We start from the raw sequence: 19,472 nt of genomic DNA on the forward strand, positions 1-19,472 counted from the left end.
GCCACTTGGTGTTATGTGGTGGATTGCTCAGAGTATTTAATACAGAGGACGGTGGTGCCACTTGGTGTTATGTGGTGGATTGCTCAGAGTATTTACTACTGAGGACGGTGGTGCCACTTGGTGTTATGTGGTGGATTGCTAAGAGTATCTACTACAGAGGACGGTGGTGCCATTGGTGTTATGTGGTGAATTGCTAAGAGTATCTGCTACACAGCACGATGGTGCCACTTGGTGTTATGTGGCGGATTGCTAAGAGTATTTACTACTGAGGACGGTGGTGCCACTTGGTGTTATGTGGTGGATTGCTAAGAGTATTTAATACAGAGGACGGTGGTGCCACTTGGTGTTATGTGGTGGATTGCTAAGAGTATCTGCTACAGAGGACGGTGGTGCCAATTGGTGCTGTGTGGTGAATTGATAAGAGTATCTGCTACAGAGAAAGGTGGTGCCACTTGGTGCTGTGTGGTGGATTGCTAAGAGTATCTACTACAGAGGACGGTGGTGCCACTTGGTGCTGTGTGGTGGATTGCTCAGGGTATCTGCTACAGAGGACGGTGGTGTCACTTGGTGCTGTGTGGTGGATTGCTCAGGGTATCTGCTACAGAGAAAGATGGTGCCACTTGGTGCTGTGTGGTGGATTGCTAAGAGTATCTGCTACAGAGAAAGGTGGTGCTACTTGGTGCTGTGTGGTGGATTGCTAAGAGTATCTGCTACAGAGAAAGGTGGTGCCACTTGGTGCTGTGTGGTGGATTGCTCAGGTTATCTGCTACAGAGGACGGTGGTGCCACTTGGTGCTGTGTGGTGGATTGCTCAGGGTATCTGCTACAGAGGACGGTGGTGTCACTTGGTGCTGTGTGGTGGATTGCTCAGGGTATCTGCTACAGAGGATGGTGGTGCCACTTGGTGCTGTGTGGTGAATTGCTAAGAGTATCTGCTACAGAGGACGGTGGTGCCACTAGGTGCTGTGTGGTGGATTGCTAAGAGTATCTGCTACAGAGGACGGTGGTGCCACTTGGTGCTGTGTGGTAAATTGCTAAGAGTATCTGCTACTGAGGACGGTGGTGCACTTGGTGCTGTGTGGTGAATTGCTAAGAGTATCTGCTACTGAGGACGGTGGTGCCACTTGGTGCTGTGTGGTGGATTGCTAAGAGCATCAGAAGGATGGAGGTGCATCGAACATTATGGTGGGTGTGTTTTGGAATCTTGTCATAGTAGGATGGAAGTGTATTGAAAACTCGGTGCAATCGCGTGAGTATGAGTATCTGGCGCTGAAGGAGGAGCTGATGATATCCTTGCTGGTGCTTTGGGGTAGGGGTGCATTGACTACCACTTGCTGCATATGACAGAGACTGCCTGGTTTTGTAGGTTATAGGCCTCTTTCGTACCTGCTTAAAAGTGATGTCCTTGTCATGTGTCTTTGCCTCTAACTGGTTGCCGAACCACTCAAAGATCTTCTTCCCTGGGTTCCAGCCATAACCTCTCATCAAGTTGGGTAGGAGACTGCAGTACCCACACTGGTGGTCTGTCAGCAAACATACATATATCATACGTGCATTAAACGTTACTCTTTGTGACCACATGCAGTGTGACCCCAGACATACATGTCACGTGCCTTCAATTTTACTGTCTGAAAACATAAATTATGACACGAGCAATGTATGGCAATGTATTCAAATGTATTGTCTATGATCACATACAGTGTGCCCAGGTCATATATGGCACGTGCATTCAACCACTATGTCTGTGACCACTTACATGACACGTCCATTGAATGTTGCTGTGACTCTATGCATGTATGGCACGTTTATGGAACCTTACTTTCCGTGAAAAAATTAAGTGTGACCCTAGTCCTGTACATATAACAACGCATTTAACACTTCAGTCTGTAAAGACTAACAGTGTGACCCTAGTCCTGTATGTATGACCATACATTTAACACTTCAGTCTGTGACCACTCTCAGTGTGGCCCTTGTCCTTTATGTATGACCATACATTTAACACTTCACTCTGTGACTACTCACAGTGTGACCCTAGTCCTGTAGGTATGACCATACATTTAACACTTCAGTCTTTGACCACTCACAGTGTGACCCTAGTCCTCTATGTATGACCATACATTTAACACTTCAGTCACAGTGTGACCCTAGTCCTGTAGGTATGACCATATATTAACACTTCAGCCTTTGACCACTCACAGAGTGACCATAGTCCTGTAGGTATGGCCATAATTTCACACTTCAGTCTATGACTACTCACAGTGTGACCCTAATCCTGTATGTATGACCATACATTTAACACTTCAGTCTGTGACCACTCTCAATGTGGCCCTAGTCCTGAATGTATGACCATACATTTAACACTTCAGTCTGTGACAAAACACAGTGTGACCCGTATCCTGTATGTATGACCATACATTAAACACTTCAGCCTTTGACCACGCACAGTGTGACCCTAGTCCTGTATGCATGACCATACATTTAACACTTCAGCCTGTGACCAAACACAGTGTGACCCTAGTCCTGTATGAAAAACCATACAATTAACACTTCAGCATCTGACCACTCACAGTGTGACCCTAGTCCTGTAGGTATGACCATATATTTAACACTTCAGTCTGTGACCAAACACAGTGTGAACCTTGTGCTGTAGGTATGGCCATACATTTAACACTTCAGTCTGTGACTATTCACAGTGTGACCCTAGTCCTGTATATATGACCATATATTTAACACTTCAGTCTGTGACCACTCACAGTGTGGCCATATTCCTGTATGTATGACCATACATTTAAAACAACTGCCTGTGACCACTCACAGAGTGACCCTAGTCCTGTATGTATGACCATACATTTAACACTTCAGTCTGTGACCACTCACAGTGTGACCCTAGTCCTGTATGTATGACCATACATTTAACACTTCAGTCTGTGACCACTCTCAGTGTGGCCCTTGTCCTTTATGTATGACCATACATTTAACACTTCAGCCTTTAAATAAACACAGTGTGACCCTAGTCCTGTATGTATGACCATACAATTAACACTTCAGCATCTGACCACTCACAGTGTGACCCTAGTCCTGTAGGTATGACCATATATTTAACACTTCAGTCTGTGACCACTCTCAGTGTGGCCCTTGTCCTTTATGTATGACCATACATTTAACACTTCAGCCTTTGACCAAACACAGTATGACCCTTGTGCTGTAGGTATGGCCATACATTTAACACTTCAGTCTGTGACTATTCACAGTGTGACCCTAGTCCTGTATGTATGACCATACATTTAAAACAACTGCATGTGAGCACTCACAATGTGACCCTAGTCCTGTATGTATGACCATACATTTAACACTTCAGCCTGTGACCACTCACAGTGTGACCCTTATCCTGAATGTATGACCATACATTTAACACTTCAGTTTGTGACCAAACACAGTGTGACCCTTGTCCTGCAGGTATGGCCATCCATTTCAAACTTCCGTCTGTGACTACTCACAGTGTGACCCTAGTCCAGCATGTATGGCCAGACAAATAACACTTCAGTCTGTGACCACTCACAGTGTCACCCCAGTCCTGTATGTATGACCATACATTGAACACTTCAGTCTGTGACCACTCACAGTGTGGCCCTATTCCTGTATGTATGACCATACATTTAAAACGACTGCCTGTGACCACTCACAGTGTGACCCTTATCCTGTATGTATGACCATACATTAAACACTTCAGCCTTTGACCAAACACAGTGTGACCCTTGTCCTGTATGTATGACCATACATTTAACACTTCAGCCTGTGACCACTCACTGCGTGGCCCTATTCCTGTATGTATGACCATATTTTTAACACGCCTGCCTGTGACCACTCACAGTGTGACCCTAGTCCTGTATGTATGACCATATATTTAACACTTCAGTCTGTGACCACTCAAAGTGTGACCCTAGTCCTGTATGTATGACCATACATTAAACACTTCAGCCTTTGACCACACATAGTGTGACCCTCGTCCTTTATGTATGACCATACATTTAACACTTCAGTCTGTGACCAAACACAGTGTGACCCTAGTCCTGTATGTATGGCCATACATTTCACACCTGAGTCTGTGACTACTCACAGTGTGACTCTAGTCCTGTATGTATGGCAATACATTTAACACTTCAGTCTGTAACCATTCACAGTGTGACTCTACTCCTCTATGTATGACCGTACATTTAACACTTCATCCTGTGACCACTCACAAAGTGATCCTACTCCTGTATGTATCACCATACATTTAACACTTCAGCCTGTGACCAAACACAGTGTGACCCTAGTCCTGTAGGTATGGCCATCCATTTCACACTTCAGTCTGTGACTACTCACAGTGTGACCCTAGTCCTGTATGTATGGCAATACATTTAACACTTCAGTCTGTGACCACTCACAGTGTGGCCCTATTCCTGTATGTATGACCATACATTTAACACGCCTGCCTGTGACCACTCACAGTGTGACCCTAGTCCTCTATGTATGACCATTTATTTAACACTTCAGTCTGTGACCACTCACAGTGTGACCCTAGTCCTGTATGTATGACCATACATTTCATACTTCAGTCTGTGACCACTCACCGTGTGACCCTTATCCTGAATGTATGACCATACATTAAACACTTCAGCCTTTGACCACACACAGTGTGACCCTAGTCCTGTATGTATAACAATACATTTCCCCTTTCAGCCTGTGACCACTCACAGTGTGACCCTAGTCCTGTAGGTATGGCCATACATTTCACACTTCAGTCTGTGACTACTCACAGTGTGACCCTAGTCCTGTATGTATAACAATACATTTCCCCTTTCAGCCTGTGACCACTCACAGTGTGACCCTAGTCCTGTAGGTATGGCCATACATTTAACACTTCAGTCTGTGACCACTCACAGTGTGACCCTTATCCTGTATGTATGACCATACATTAAACACTTCAGCCTTAGAACAAACGCAGTGTGACCCTTGTCCTGTAGGTATGGCCATACATTTTACACTTCAGTCTGTGACTACTCACAGTGTGACCCTAGTCCTGTATGTATGACCATACATCTAACACTTCAGCCTGTGAGCACTCACAGTGTGACCCTAGTCCTGTATGTATGACCATACATTTAACACTTCAGCCTGTGACCAATCACAGTGTGACCCTAGTCCTGTATGTATGACCATACATTTAAGACTTCAGTCTGTGACCACTCACAGTGTGACCCTAGTCCTGTATGTATGACCATACATTTAACACTTCAGCCTGTGACCAATCACAGAGTGACCTTAGTCCTGTATGTATGACCATACATTTAACACTTCAGTCACAGTGTGACCCTAGTCCTTTATGTATGACCATACATTTAACACTTCAGCCTATGACCAAACACAGTGTGACCCTAGTGCTCTATGTATGACCATACATTAAACACTTCAGCCTTTGACCACTCACAGTGTGACCCTTGTCCTGTATGTATGACCATACATTTCACACTTCAGCCTGTGACCACTAACAGAGTGACCTTAGTCCTGTATGTATGACCATACATTTAAAACAACTGCATGTGAGCACTCACAATGTGACCCTAGTCCTGTATGTATGACCATACATTAAACACTTCAGCCTTTGACCACTCACAGTGTGACCCTTGTCCTGTATGTATGACCATACATTTCACACTTCAGCCTGTGACCACTAACAGAGTGACCTTAGTCATGTATGTATGACCATACATTTAACACTTCAGTCTGTGACTACTCAAAGTGTGACCCTTTTCCTGTATGTATGACCATACATTTAACACTTCAGCCTGTTACCACTCACAGTCCTGTATGTATGACCATACATTTAACACTTCAGTCTGTGACCACTCACAGTGTGACCCTTGTCCTGTATGTATGACCATACATTTCACACTTCAGCCTGTGACCACTAACAGAGTGACCTTAGTCATGTATGTATGACCATACATTTAACACTTCAGTCTGTGACTACTCAAAGTGTGACCCTTTTCCTGTATGTATGACCATACATTTAACACTTCAGCCTGTTACCACTCACAGTCCTGTATGTATGACCATATATTTAACACTTCAGTCTGTGACCACTCACAGTGTGACCCTTATCCTGAATGTATGACCATACATTAAACACTTCAGCCTTTGACCACTCACAGTGTGACCCTAGTCCTGTATGTATGACCATACATTTAACACGCCTGCATGTGACCACTCACAGAGTGACCCTTTTCCTTTATGTATGACCATACATTTAACACTTCAGTCTGACCACTCTTTTCACACATTCTTTTCACTGTAGTGTCAGCGACAACAAGTTTGTGTAATCAAATATGGCACGTGCATGTATTGAATTATCTGTGACAACATACTGGGTGTTCTTAGACAGGTGTATGTAGTTCTACTTTAAACCATTTATGACGTATGTGGAATTTAGCGTGATTGATCACCGTCGTACATTAGAGAACGGCGCTTAGTAAGTGTTAAGAGAAAATCGGGGCGACTTAAAAGTTTACTTTAGTTAGAATGCTGTCATGAAGTGTAGAGGTTTGGCGGGGAAAAGCCCCCCTACAGCTAAATTTAGGCATGGCCTCTCGTTGCACCCACTTGTAAGATATGACATCTGCAGGGTACAATTCACGCCATACATACTTCGGCAACCTTAATTACACCCATTAAAGTTTACAGAATCTGCATATAGCATATCTCATCCGCGTAGTCAACAGCAGAAGTATATATACATCTAATTTAATATAATTTCATATGAATATATATACATATATATATATATATATATATATATATATATATATATATATATATATATATATATATATATATATATATATATATACTGAACCAAATTAAAAACTTCACTATCCTAAAATTTTAACATTTTGACCAGTTATCATTGTGGGCCCTTATTCTGTATTTAAACAGTAATGGCTACGTATTGTCTTCAGATAACACCCGTTTTTGTGCAGGTGAATCGATCAAAACCAAATGCACTGCACTATGATGGCAAAAGTGTTTTTTTCACGTGCAACTGGTCACGTGGCCATAATACCGCACGTGTTTTCAGCTATACTTCCTAGCAGTCATTAACAAAAAAAGAAAAACACAAGAAAACAAAAGTCTTTACGGCCATTTGTCATGTCACGCCTTTCAAATGTGAAAAGTGAACGTGTCATCGGCATCTTGCAGACGGGAACGTCCGTAGCTGAAGTCGCAAGGACGATGGGTTGTAGTCAACGGACTGTTTATGATTTACAGACGCGTCTAAAGCAAACGGGTACCACCGCTGATCGCCCTCGGCCAGCTCGACCACGTGTGACGTCACATGCAGAGGATCGTCAGATTGTCTTACGTCATCTCCGTAACCGATTTTTGACGGCTACATCAACCAGAATTGAACTGTTTAGGGGTAGACTGAGTGCGCAAATTGTTCAAAACCGTCTGAGAACTGCTCACCTTCAAGCACGACGGCCATACTGCGGGCCGATTCTGACTCAATTACACAGACGTCAACGTCAATTGTGGGCACAGCGACACTTACGAGGAATTGGAATCAAGTCGTTTTCAGTGATGAATCCCGATTTAATCTTCGATTTGCTGATGGTAGGGCGAGGGTGTGGAGGCGCCGTCATGAACGTTACGCCCAGTGTTGACAGATTTCGAGGCGGAAGTGTCATGGTGTGGGGTGCTTTCTGCGGCAGTACACGTTCCAGGCTTCTTGTCCATGCGGAGGCGTTGTGTGGCAGTTGTCAACACACATGGTGGCCATACACGCTACTGAACTTGTGTGCCATCGGATTCTCGTGGATGGGACTTATGATTTAAACTGTTGATGTTATTACCGAATAGCGTAGGTGCTTGGAACAAATTATGGTTATCACCGTTAATTAAAATCCTTCTTTGGACATTAATGATTAAAAATTACCTTCTCTGATACATTTGTCCGTTGTATATCAAATATGGGAGTACTTTTAAAAATGTGAAGTTTTTAATTTGACTCAGTATATATGACAAGGTTATATATATGCATGACAAGATTATATATATATATCCAACATTTAACGACCTTGCCATGCATGTTACATGCACTGTTACCCTTTAACCCTTTTATACATGCATGGCAAGATCATATTCCCCATCAGTACACAATCAGACCAATGACTGGGATTTACTGCTTTAATGCACGTTGACCCATGGTGCATTTTAGGACCCTTACCTAGAAACACAATGGATAAATCCTGGCTGAGGAAGCACTCGATGTCTCTGGAGTTGTAGCCCACAGCCAGCAGTGCGGCCGTCATAGCACCTGCACTGGCACCCGCCAGTCTCCGGATCTGTGGCCAGATGCCAAGTTCCTCCAGCACCTGGTGGCAACAGTGTTAACTATTACAATACGGGCCAGCAGTGACACAACATTCAACATATAGGGTAAACTTCAACACTGATATTATCCCTGAAGCTTGAGTCAGCGCTGATGAAAGACATTACAGACTTTCACCTGCATTAAACGTATCATATTAGTATACTTCATACATTTAAATACAGTGGAGTGTGCGTTATTAGACAATATATACATTTTATACAGGTACCAGTAAAATAAGGTAATAAAGACTGGTAAGATCAATGTATTAACTTGTTTCGTATAATGAATGTAAAATGTAATTTTGAGACAATATCGAAACAAGCCAGTGAGAACAGATCTGTTATAAATAACAGTGATGTAGGTATAAAGTCCGTGTGGGGTCATAAGCACGGGCAAACAAACAGGATGAGATAGTGTAAAAAACATACGGGGCATGTGCTAACAGGTTGTCAATTGATAAGTATCTGCCTTATCAATAATCAGCGAATTATGCGAATTTGTAAAACTGGTTTCAACAACGATTTTAACTGACAATAAGTCATATCGTGAACTGTATAAAAGAGAAGAAGTCCAGTTTTCACAAGCACGCATACGGACTGGGTTTAAAATTACATTTGTGTCACTAACAGTGTGGGACTAAATGGAACGTAGTCTTATCAAGATTCTGTATCGCTGTAAACAATAACACAAAGTATTATATGCGTAAACTACCTTGACACATGAATCTTAAAAACCCATTTTCTTTCAATCTCCTGCAGTAATACAAATACCGTAACTGTAATTACAACATGAGAAGACCATGTAAGTTTATGTGGTTCCTGGATTGTGGATGTTAAGTGCTCGACCTCACATTTACGCCCGCTGATACTCCATTCTCCCATGTTGAACTCTTTGGTGTAAGCGAAAATATTGAGTGAAACTGCAGGGCTTTAGTTAATTGTTTTGAATGGGATGTCGATCTGAATTAAGGAAACTCCGATAACAGCTGTAAAACATAGAACTTTATACTCCCGAACATTGTTTTTTTAAATTGTTTTACATAGATATACTTTACACTCACACAGGCATTCAAAGTGTGTAGCACAACAACTATGTAACATTGCTCGCTTATAGGAGGGCTGGTCAGAAAGTTCTAAGCCTAACAAACAATTGTCAAAGTGTTTATAATTTTTAATTTTAAACATAAGTTTCAATGCAATTCTCATATCGATAATAAAGCTTTTCAATTCCAGTCAGGAAGACGTTTTCTGAAGCCACCCTGAAAAACCCATTCTCGGCGGGTTTGAGATCTTCGTTGTCGTCATAGCGTTTTCCACGAAGGCGCTTTCAGTTTATGAAACGGTTGGAAATCTCTTGGTGCCAGGTCTGGCGAGTATGGAGGGCGAGGAAGCTCTTCAAACACACATTTGCAAGTCGAGAGGTGTGAAAAGAGGCATTGTCATGAAGTAATAGAGCCCTAGCAGTCAGCATTCCTAGCTGCTTTTCTCTGATAGATAGTCAGCATAGTAGGCACCGTCTTTTGGCTTTCTAAATAATCAACAAGGATCACACCCTTTGCATCCCAGAATACTTTCTTCACTGATCATGAAGACTTCAATTTCTTAAAAAAAGAAGGACATTTCAATACACCGCTACACTGCTCAAAATGTATTTCCACACCTATACATATTTGGAATATCGTAGTTACCCCAAACCTGAATTTTGTAACCTAGTATTTCACACATCACGATATCAAAATGCCAATTCTTTAAATATCAGGACTTTCGGTGAGGTGGTCGTCAAACCAGCTGTTTGAATCAGAGGTAACGATTGTGATATCACACATCTGATTGACCACCCAATATCAGATATTTCTGGTTCAGGCCTACAGAAGCTTTATTCCCACTGACTGTGAGCAGGTCCAGGGTGACCAAAGCACTGACTGTGATCTGTTCATGGACTACCAAAGCTTTACTTCCACTGACTGTGATCTGGTCATGGACTACCAAAGCTTTACTTCCACTGACTGTGATCTGGTCATGGACTACCAAAGCTTTACTTCCACTGACTGTGATCTGGTCATGGACTACCAAAGCTTTACTTCCACTGACTGTGATCTGGTCATGGACTACCAAAGCTTTACTTCCACTGACTGTGATCTGGTCATGGACTACCAAAGCCTTACATCCACTGACTGTGATCTGGTCATGGACTACCAAAGCCTTACATCCACTGACTGTGATCGGGTCATGGACTACCAAAGCCTTACGCCCACGGAGTAGTAGAACATAGGTGTATAACGTCGGATGCGAAGTACGTAAGTTCATAACATCGGAGGCGTAGTTCGTAGGAGAATAACATAGGCTGCGTAGTACGTTGGAGTATAACATTGGATGACTACAATAAATAAATAAAAATTCAGCCGGTTCAGTGAGCGTTACAGCAATGTAATGACCTCAAGGTCACGAAGGGCATCACGCCATACATTGTTATACCTGTTCGATCAGGTCAGTGAACACACTGAATAGCACACTTAAGTACAAAAGGTGCGATGAGAGGAACAGGAACATAAAATATAAAGAACGTATCATAAAATACGTATCACTGAATGTTGATACAGTGAGATACCATGTGTCCCAAAATTATTGTGAAAGCGCCAGTTTCTCATAAGTGAACCCATTTTTTTCTATGGGGACAACTCCTTTTTCTTTCCATGTGTGTCATGAATAATCACAAAGCATAAAACATCGGGATCACCTGTTCTTTAGTGTATGTACGAGTGCTGGTCAAAAAGTTCCAAGCCTGACTAACTGTCAACTATGGGCGGCCATAACAAAGTGAACAAGTCAATGTAGTACATTGTTTGAGTAGTTCATTGCAAGTGTAGTTGGTCTGTTGAGGCCGTTTGTGTATTAGTTACAGCCAGTCGAACGTGATAAGGGTCCAAATAGACACAGAAATGGAAAAAACGAGTACCGAGCAGTCATCAAGTTTTGACTCTCCAAGAAATTTATGACGGCATGTCATAAGTGTATGGATATAAGTGCCCTAGCTAATCCACTGTTTAACGTTGGGCAGCTATGTTTAAGGCTGGGAGAACAAGCCTTGATGATAACCCTAGGTCCCGACGTCCCTCAACTTCCATCAATGAAGATTCAATGAAGGAGAAAAGCGTATACTGCCAGACTGGCGTATTACCATTGACTGAACCTGAACTAGAGGAAGACACAGGTCTAAGCCATGGATCCATTGAAGCTATTATTCATGAACATTTACAGATCAATAAGATATCTGCTTGTTGGGTGCCAAAAGTCCTAATTTCTGATGTTAAGAAAAAAGGAACTGACATTAGCCAGAACTAACTTAGGGAGATTTTGTGAAATAGAAAACCTGGTGATGAAACAAGGGTCTTCAAATATAATCCCGAGTCAAAATGTCAATCCATGGAATGACACCATTCCACTTCTTCGGCACCAAAGAAAGCCAAGTCTTCAAGATCAGTGAAGAACGTTATGGCCACTTTATTTTGGTATGCAAAGGGTGTGATTCTTGTTGATTACTTAGTCAAGTCGTCAAAAGACGGCCTACTATGCTGATTTGCTTCGTCGCTTGAGAGATTCTATCAGAGAAAAGCAGCCAGGAATGTTAGGATTGCTGCGGATGACTATGAATGGCCATATATTCAGTAAACGCTGCTTTGCTTGACACTCTGGACTGGTTTTTCGCTAATTTATCCCAGAGAAAAGGGTTTATTGCGAAGCATTTTAGTCATGTGTAGGTTCAAGAAAAAACATTTCAGATCAATATTGGTGAGAATATAGTTCACTATCTGTATAAATGTGCATATGTGCGATAATTGTTATAAATACAACAATTGCAATGCTTGACTGTCACATGCACTGTACTGAAGTACAACCAGTAACACAGACGGACGTACCACAGATACAGCCTTTAAAGATACAGATTTTATCGGGACAGTTTGTATGTTCAAACATTACAGTTCACGGTACCATGAGTATGAAGGCCACCATGAGTACGAAGGGTCAGGGGGCGTGTTGAGTTTCCTTCCCGGACACTGTCCCTCATCTTTTGAAAGGTTGAGTTCGAGTGCGACGAGTTTGGTGTCATATATATACGCATATAACAGCTACATAACTAGATGTAGATTCATATGAGGCCCGCCATTGCGAGGAATGTGGCAGATGTTAGTATCTTGTGTCACGGCAACATGTACCGCGAGAAAAAACAAAGCAGGATATGCTATGGACGTATTTACACAGACAGAATCACCTCCAAATCAGACCACTGCAGTGCGGTAGACAGACATAACAACAGAATCTGTTCGTATAATTCGGGTAAAATATAGGTACATTCAACATTTAGGCCAAATAAACACAACAGACAGTATTTTATGGCTATCTAGCATATGTTCTCCCCACATACTTTGGGCAGTGTTTTTTCCAGGAATGCTGGTATTTTTTTATTTCTAAAGTGTTGCAATGATGTGCTTGATAACCCATATAATGCTGTCGAATGAACTTTTAAAAAGCACGTTTACACGACACGGTCAACCCTATAATAAGCCGTCTGGTAACACTCCCCGTACTCCTCACCAAGCACCCGGTAAATCTCGATGTAACATTTACACAAACTGTTTATGAACACACTCGGAACCACGGAGTAGGTGGAATATGTTATGTCATACTTTGATGACGAACTGACACTTGTTATTTGTGAAGAAAAACGCTTCTATTGCTCACTGAATCTGGTGTACTACTCACAACCTATATGGAGTAGATGTTTAAATATCACTCGGTGTGATTCAAATAGCTACCATCTGACACAACCATAACGTTTGAACTAGTGCAACAGATGTTTAAACGCAAAATCACAAAATTCCAGAGTGCAGCTGGTGGCAGGGCCACCTACCCTGACCACGAACCAGCCTGCACATGTGGGTGTGTAGTTTCATCGGTGCCGGAATGGTCTACACATAGAATCCAGGCTGTAATCCATCAGCATTAAGATTAATACTAAAATGTAGTGGCGTTAACTCTCTTAACCATTCACCAGTTTAGTACCCACACCTGTTTATTTACACCCCGCATAACAAACAGCGACCCGACGTAGGCCTTGTGCACTCAGTCAAAGTGGAATCAAATAGTGTACTCGGTGAAAGGGCGCACGGAGCTACCTTCTTAAATAAGCATTGCAGTGACATGGCACGCGGCTTAAACCAATTACCAATTAACGCTAATGTTTAAAGTATTATTTCCATCTAATATATCTGACAATTACATAAACACTTGGCTCAGCTGGACACAGGTTGAGTCTAAAGGTTAAATTAGTTACAGGTTAGGATTATAACAGTAGCCTTACCCGAACAGCGCCACAATATGCAAGTCCTTTATTCCCTCCGCCTTCGAAAACGATGTTCTCAAAAGGAAATAAATACTCCGACGGGTCGACATTCTTAGCTTTTCTGTCAACTTTATCTAACACAGAATAAAACCTGCGCTTCCTGAACTGTTTTATTCCATCCGTCTCATCACAACTGTTCTCTAGATCCGACTCTAGATCCGAATCAGATTCAGATTCGGACTTCGTCTCTATCTCCTCCAAGTATTTCCTCTGAGCTTCTTTAACAGTAAGCACTGCCGGGTTGATATTTTCAGGGCGGGTACTACTGGACTTGTTTCCCATTCTGTTTACATCAATTCATTCTGCAGACGATAAATAGTTGAATCGAAATGGGAGCAGACGACAACATACCACGTCTGCTCTGTTCTAGCAAAACACGTGTAGGCGGCTTGCTGTATATGCAACCCAAAAGGATATCGCACCTTACTGCCCGATATGTCGGATATGACGTAAAGATTTGATCCACTTCCACACAAGGTATTCACTTCATTTAAGTCAGAGCAAGGACCAAAGGGGATTGTCCATGATTCCGCTGCTGTGTGTTTAAGTTCCAATCAGGCCAGGGGGGTAACAAGCTGACGTCTCACTAGGGACTTGTTGAATGAAACCTTTTCATAGTAGCGGACGGGGTATGTAGGTTATGGCTCTAATTATAGACAGGTAGCGAAAAGAACCGGTTCGAGTTGTTTCCCTTACTAAGCTACTGACTCGAGAGATCAACTTGGCGTTACATAGAACAGGCCGTTAACCGCACCTCCGCTCACAAGCGTATGTAGCTCCCCTCATTTAACCCCAGGTCTACACGTGATACACATGTCCGAAAACTCTGGGTAGCGTTGATATGTAACATCAACCTCTTTACATACAAGCGTAGAAACGCATGGTACCTCAAAAGAAATATGTGCGGCTAATATGGATTGTCAAAGTAAGTGTAGGTGCGTGGAAGTGTATAATCTTGTAATAATTTATTTATACATAGAGAATCTCACCCGAGTTTTTTGTGATATCGAATATATCCACACGAGTTGATAAAAGTGTAAAGGCTAAGATTGTTGATAGATTTGATTTCAAAAGACACGAGGGTGAGATTGTATTTATCATCCAACATCATTCTCCCAACTTTTTCAGTTTGTAGAAAGTAATAAGCAGTGACGTAATTGTAAAAAGTACTGCTAACAGCTTCAGTAGCAGAGCTATTAGTGATGACATTTGATGGTAACAATGACATCACAATGGTCTGAAAGCATTGTGATGCAATTTCATTGCAGCGATATCTACAATGCTCGTCATGGTATGATGACAAATGCGCAATGGTGTAGGGTTACTTTTGAACTTACAACTTAGAGTGTTGGAATAGTATCCAGATGTTTCTATTTCATTGTTCAGGGATTTAAACAGCAGAACTGACACAGAACAAGACTACGTCGGAGATAATATTATTCACTATGTGGAAGGGGATGAGGTGAGGTGAGGTGAAATGGGGTTTAACGTCGCGTCCAAGATTATTGCACTTATATAGCGACGTGCATGCACGTGTATGTGTGTGTATGTGTGTGTATGTGTGTGTGTGTGTGTGTGTGTCTGCTTGTACTAGTCCGGACTGATGCCGATTTATAGTGCTAGCACACTGAGATACCATGCCGCAGTTTAACATGAATATCCCACTCAGACACAGTATACTGACTCCGAGCCGACCAGTCCTTGTTTTAGCGCCAGACAGGGTAACAACAAGTACCATCTTTTAACGTCTTTTGGTATGACGCGGCTGGGGATCGAACCCCGGACCTTCCGCTCGCCGGGCGGACGCTCTTCCCTTAGACCACGGAGGCGGTCCGGAAGGGGATGAACATTATACCTTAAACCTTTTAACCAAGTTCGACAAGTTCTGGACATCCATATTATTAATGTAAGGGTTGGGGCGACTTCACTTTCATAGAACATTTGGGATGCAGCGGCATAGACTATGCGTTAGCATCAACAGATATATTTCAAACATATAGTAGAATTTGACTTTATGTCCCGATCAGAAAATAATAATTTACCAGTCCGTGTGAGCATTCGTCATAAGGGAGATGCTTCTGAGGATAGTCAGGTACACTATAAGTACTTATGCACTGATAAACTTCGTGCGACATTCATGGTGAATATATCATCGCCAGTTCCAGATAACTATCGAGCCATAAGCCTTCTGAGTGTCCTTAGCAAAGTATCCACTTAAATTCTATGCAAGAGATCAGTTTTCTGGGCAGACACACTTTTGTGTTATTTCTGAATGCTTTCGGAAGGGGTCTTCAACTGTAGATAACTGGTTTGTCCTTAATGTTCTTGTACAACGATTTCTTTTACGTAAAGGGGGTAAGTTTTACGCCGCTTTCATTGACCTCTCTAATGCGTTCGATTCCATACACCGTAACCTTCTTTGGTGTCTGTTTTATAAACATGGTACAAAAATGGGTAGAATATTGCAGTAAATCGACGAGGACGTGAAAGCATGTGTAAGGTCAAACAATCGTATGTCTGGGGCATTCGATTGCCCTTTTAGGTGTCAGGCAAGGCTGTGTACTTTGACCCTTTTTTGTTCCAGTTCTTTATAAACGAAATAGTTCTTGAGATGGAAGAGGAGTGTCCGTTTGGTGTACAGCTCCATCCAGACATTATCCACATCCTGTTACTTCTATTTGCAGATGATTTGATACTCGTTGGTGATAGTGTTTCTAACCTCCAGAAGAAATTAAGCGTCCTTGGGAATTTTTGTAACACACGGAAAATGTCAGTTCATATGTCTAAGACCAAAATTGTTGTATTTAAAAATGGTGGTTGTTTGTCACGTTTCGAAAAGTGGTTTTAGAAAGGGAAAATGGTTGAAGTTGTTTGCGGCTTTAATTACTTGGGTTTGTATTTTAATAATAGGCTTAACTGGTCTAAAACTCTTGATAAGATTGCCCTGCGGGCGAAATGGGTATGGATAACTATCCTGAGAGGTATACATTCGCTACAACCTTTTTCACCAGATTTCTACTTCCAGATTTTCGATGCGATGATCATGCCAGTGCTTCTGTGTGGTGCCGAGGTCTGGAGGTTTGAAAATGTTGAAAAATTGGAAAGTGTGCATGTATATGCTTGCAAACGGTTTTTGGATTTAAAATGATCTGCATCAAACAATGCTATTTTGGGCGAGTGTGGCAGATACCCTATTCGTGTATATGCTTTGACCAGGTGTGTGAAATATTGGCTGAACATACTAAAGATGCCAGACTTCCGTTTACCAAGAAAGTGCTACATTGTGTTGTGCCTTTATGATGAAGAATTGCCTTTGTAAACTTGGGTTCGGTGATGTTTCAAATGTATGGAAACAGAAAGGTTTTTCTTAATATGTAACAACAACGTTTAAAAGACAATTTTTAGCAGATCTGGCATAGCGAACGTCTTGCAAGTTCAAAAATGTCATATTATGCATGTTCTAAAACCTGTGTTAAATGTGAACCTTATTTGTCATTCGCAAAGTATGAAAACAACCCTCACGAGATTCAGAATGAGTTGACATGCTTTGGAAATTGCGAATGGACGTCATTATAAAATTCCAAGAAATTTAAGAAAATGCAAACTTTGTAAATTTGACTGCGTTGAAACCGAGTACCACTTCCTGCTTATTTGTTCATCGTGTGTCAAGTTACGGCAACTATATCTCAAAGCAAAGTTCTATTGTCATCCTAACGTTCATTAATTTTATATGCTTCTGTCATCACCAGTTACATATATTATTACAAATATAGCCAAATATCTATATTATGCAAATGAAGTGAGAAATGCGAAACTGAATGTTTAAAACCTGTCTGTACTCAACTTTTGTGCACAAAGGCCCGTGGCCAAAATGTATTGGAAATAGAAATGATTGAATGAACAGCTGGTAATCGATTGTTGAAAATTAGCACACATCTTTGTAATTGACCCAGGCCCCATATGGCACACATTGATGAGAAGATTTTCAAGGTGAAGGTCATCTGTTATCATTAACTTGTATGGCCACCATTAAAGCACAAAACGGACTGGCATCGTCGTCCCATTGAAGTAATCAGATCCCGAAGTGTGGAGCGTTCAGCCACTCTGCAGTGCTTATGCCAACGTTCATAGACTTTGTGGCTGTTGCAGACGTACTCGCAGTCGTTATCCAATAAATGTTCGACAGGTTTAAATCTAGGTCCTAGAGGGCCATGGCAACATCTGAATGTTGTGATTCCATGAAAATGGTGTACAAACAGGGGAAGCTCTAAGACACAGGGGAGGATCACAGACACACGGGATGATCACAGACACAGGGGAGGATCACAGACACACGGGATGATCACATACACAGGGGAGGATCACAGACACAGGGGAGGATACAGACACAGGGGAGGATCACAGACATACGGGATGATCACAGACACAGGGGAGGATCACAGACACAGGGAAGGATACAGACACAGGGGAGGATCACAGACACAGGGAGGATCATAGACACACGGGAGGATCACAGACACTGGGGTGGATCACAGGCACGGGTGGTCCTGTCGTCTAAGGCGCCGCAATTCGCTGTGCAGAGTCCCCTGGGCGATTGTAGGTTCGGATCCGGTTTTCACCCCGATTATGTTTCTAGGTTTGTCAGCGCCATACCGGTGCTCGTGGGTTTCACCGAAGCGGTAAACGTCTGAGACCTGCATCTCTTCGGGCTTTCCTCCCACATGAAGCCGACACGCCGCGATATAACTGGAATACTGTTAAAAGCGGCGTTAAACACAACTGACACACTCAAACACAGGGACTCGTTATTGGTCAGTAAATAAAATTATATACCCCTATATGTAAGTGGATAAAATCTCTACTTACATATAGGGGGTATATTTAGTTTTATTTACTGACCAACTAGTCCCTGTGATTTCAATGAAGCTAATCAGTTGATATTTGAAATACCACGCTGAGTGATTTGAGTCCGGGGAGACATTTGGGCTCAAAACACACAATAGTGATCTTAAACTAGGCCCAAAGCCACTCTGACGTGATTCCAGCCTAAGATTGAGTTGGGCCTCCTACACCGGCGGGAAGATCGGTGTACGTTTCGTCATGTGAAACCACATGTGGGTGCACTTGAGTGCAACACTTTATTGCTCTGCGTGTTACAATATTAATAAAATAAAGATTGTCTCATCAACATACATTACTCATCGTAGCGCCATAGTAGATCCTCGGCAACCCATGTCTGCGGAAAAAGGTGACTTGGTTGATGCATATTATCGTATCCCAATTGCGTGAATCGTTGCTCATGGTGTTAATCGCTGTCTGGTCCAAACTCGATTATTTACAGACCGCCGTCATATAGCTGGAATATTGCTGAGTGCGGCGTTTAACAACTATGAAACAAAATTCACTTTAGCGCCCATAGTGATGCTTTGCATTGTCATAGCGACTGATTTACGACAACCATTGTCTGAATACACATTTAATTCCAAAGGATAATTACCCCAGAGTCATGACATCTATATGTCTTGAAACACTCAATTGCCGTTATCTTTAAGATGCTAATCACAATTGTTAATCTCCGTTGTATTGTATTGTTTCTGGGCCACAACTGTCACAAAAATTTTCTTTCATACGCTTGCGTTGAATCCAGACGGATATTGACG

General features: G+C 42.2%; 1 protein-coding gene across 1 annotated transcript in view; it reads right to left on the reverse strand.

Moving 5' to 3' along the window:
• Positions 1-14,435, reverse strand: part of LOC139473396 (uncharacterized) — a 40,228-nt gene extending 25,793 nt beyond the window's left edge. Inside the window, exons 1-3 of the mRNA XM_071255961.1 lie at positions 13,771-14,435; positions 8,266-8,413; positions 1,386-1,522 (exon numbers count right to left, since the gene is read on the reverse strand). Of these exons, the coding sequence (XP_071112062.1) occupies positions 1,386-1,522; positions 8,266-8,413; positions 13,771-14,094 (609 nt within the window). The 5' untranslated portion in view covers positions 14,095-14,435. The remainder of the gene's footprint in view (positions 1-1,385; positions 1,523-8,265; positions 8,414-13,770) is intronic.
• Positions 14,436-19,472: the final 5,037 nt, after the last annotated feature.

This window comes from Haliotis cracherodii, unplaced genomic scaffold, assembly GCF_022045235.1.
Source record: "Haliotis cracherodii isolate W230 unplaced genomic scaffold, xgHalCrac1.p SCAF_28, whole genome shotgun sequence".
NCBI classification, from domain to species: Eukaryota; Metazoa; Mollusca; class Gastropoda; order Lepetellida; family Haliotidae; genus Haliotis; species Haliotis cracherodii.